The 2,397-nt window shown below is 72.3% G+C and overlaps 1 protein-coding gene across 1 annotated transcript in view; it reads right to left on the bottom strand.

Moving 5' to 3' along the window:
• Positions 1-1,685, bottom strand: part of Fscn1 (fascin actin-bundling protein 1) — a 9,605-nt gene extending 7,920 nt beyond the window's left edge. The window contains exon 1 of the mRNA XM_005397843.2: positions 737-1,685. Within this exon, the coding sequence (XP_005397900.1) occupies positions 737-1,568 (832 nt within the window). The 5' untranslated portion in view covers positions 1,569-1,685. The remainder of the gene's footprint in view (positions 1-736) is intronic.
• Between the last annotated feature and the right edge of the window lie 712 nt (positions 1,686-2,397).

Raw genomic sequence — 2,397 nt, 5'->3', positions numbered from 1 at the left:
GCCACCTCCGGGACAGCCTGGGCTAGGGTCCCGGGCCGAGGCCACCATCGGGCGGCAGCGCTGGGGCCTCTTTCTCCTTCCAGGCCGGGGCCAACCCTCCCCCGCCCCGCCGCATCTGGCTTTCCCATCTGCAGGGACCGAGAAGGACAAAGGGGGCGAGGGAGGGCCCAGCCGCGGCGACCCGCCCCCTGCTCACAAAGGCCGCGGCCTCGCCCGCGGGGCGGGGGACACCAGGCACTCCGAGCCCCCACTCCGGCCGCCCGGCTGCTGGGGGAGGCGCGCATGGCCCGGCGCAAGGGTGGGTGGCGGAGGCGCACTGGGCGCGATCAGAAGCCCCTTAACCTCCCCCACCTCGCCAGCCAGGGGCGGACTCCCGGTTCCAGTGGTGGCCGTCTCCTCCGCTGCTTAAACGAAAGGCCCGCTGAAAGGGAACCGGGCACGAGAGATTGGGCGAGGGGCGCCCCCTCCCCAAGAGCTGGGGCCGCCGATCGAAGGGGTCAGAGCGCAGGAGGAGAACTCAGACTGGGCGGGCTGCTGCGCGTAGGGCGACCCCTGAGCTGGGTCTCGGGGGCCCTGTGATCGCAACCCGTGGCGGGGCGGCGCGGCCTGCGCGCCTAGCGGGGCGCAAGGGACGCTGAGGGCAGCAGCGGCGCCGCGGGCGAGAAAAGGGCGGGAGGCTGCGAGGATGCGCTTTGTGCGCCGCCCGGAAGCCGCGCGGGGCGGCGTCCCCACTCACCCTGGCGCGTGGACACGTTCCTCTCGTTGGCCGCCTGCAGCACGACCTGGGCGCAGCTCTGCTCCAGCGCGAAGAGCTCGTCCTTGCCCACCTTGGTGGCCTTGCCCGCCTTGAGCGTGCCGCTGGGCCCAGACGGCGCCAGGTAGCGGCCCTCGAAGTCGCGGAAGGCCACCTTGCCGGAGCGGAACTCCAGCGTGTAGCCGGTGGCGGGCTCGGGGCGGGCCACCAGGCGGCCGTCGTGGCGCAGGAAGCGGTGGTCGGCGGTCTGCACGCTGTAGCGCTGGTCCTGGAAGGCCAGCGTGATGAGCGAGTCGACGCCCCAGGGCACGTCGCGGTCCACCGCGATCTCGTCGGCCGGCCGGGCGCTCAGGTGCGCGTAGCGCTTGCGGGTCAGGCTATAGATGTTGACCTGCGGGTGCATGGCGATGTGCACGCTCCACTTCTCGGCCGGCGACACGGTCTGCGCGAAGCACGACAGGCGGTCCTCGGTGCCGCCGAAGTAGCGCCGGTGCGCCTCGGACTGCAGCGACCAGCGGCCGTCGTCGTGCGCCACGATGAGGAAGCGGCAGTCGGGGCCGGGCACCTCGCGCTCGCAGGTCACGTTGCCGTCCTTGTCGGCCGCCAGGTAGCGGCCCAGGTGGCTGCGCAGGCACACGGCCGCGCTGCCCGCCTCGTCGGGGGGCTGCTCCAGCGTCCAGATCTGCTTCTTCTTCAGGCTGCTGGCCGACGCGTTCACCTTGAAACCGAACGCCTCGGCCGTCAGGTACTTGTTGCCGCAGTTGATGAGGCCGAACTGGATCTGCACCGCCTCGGCCGTGCCGTTGGCGGTCATGGTGGCGGCCGGGAGGTGGGTGGCGAGCCCCCGCGGCGGCGCCCTGCTCCTTTGTTCGCTGCCCAACCCGCGCGCGCTCCCTCCGCAGCGCTCCACAAAGCCGGCCCGTGGCGCCCGGGGTTTTATAGGCGGGGTGACGTCAGCGCCGCGAGGCCCCGCCCCCCGGGCTGGGGGAAGCGGCGGGGCTGAGCGAGCTACCGGGTCCGAGTGGGGCGCGGTCCTGGGGGGAGGGGGACGCGGCCGGGTCCCCCGCGTGTCCCTGCGCGTGCACCGTGGGCCTCCGCAGCCCCGCACCTCGGCCCGCCCCGCCCGCTCCCCGCGGGGCCGTCGCTCCACCCCCTGCAACGGGGGACGACCGCGCAGTCCCGCGAGCTCGGAGGAAGAGCCGGGTCGGAGATGAGCGAAGCCAGAGATCACGATGCGGATCGGTTCTCGGTGGAAGCGGTGTCCAGGTCGCCCGAGGAGGCGGCCTTGGAGCAGGGCCTGCAGGGAGCACAGACGGCCTGGGAGTTGGGCGCTGGGTGGGGACTGGGACAGGCTCAAGCTGGGGAAGGGCCTGCAGCCCTAGCCCCCGGCCCTCCTGCAGCAGCCGCTGTGGTGCCCATCCTTCCTTCTAGGGCCGCCGACTCTGAAGGCCAGCGGGAAATGGTCTCAGTGACAAGGGTGCAGTCAGTGGCCAATGGCCCATTCTGGTGCTGCATAGGTACCCAGGCCATGGACTGCAGGACAGGAATGCCGTGGCCCGTTTAGGAGGACTCTTAGGGGCCACCCTGGGCCACCTGAGCCGGCAGGGCAGAGCCAGGACTCTTACCTGCCCTGGAAAAGTGCC

This window comes from Chinchilla lanigera, unplaced genomic scaffold, assembly GCF_000276665.1.
Source record: "Chinchilla lanigera isolate Chin_1 unplaced genomic scaffold, ChiLan1.0 scaffold00059, whole genome shotgun sequence".
Lineage (NCBI taxonomy): Eukaryota > Metazoa > Chordata > Mammalia > Rodentia > Chinchillidae > Chinchilla > Chinchilla lanigera.
The sequence above is the reverse complement of the archived record's forward strand: the minus strand, read 5'-3'. Positions and strand labels throughout refer to the sequence as shown.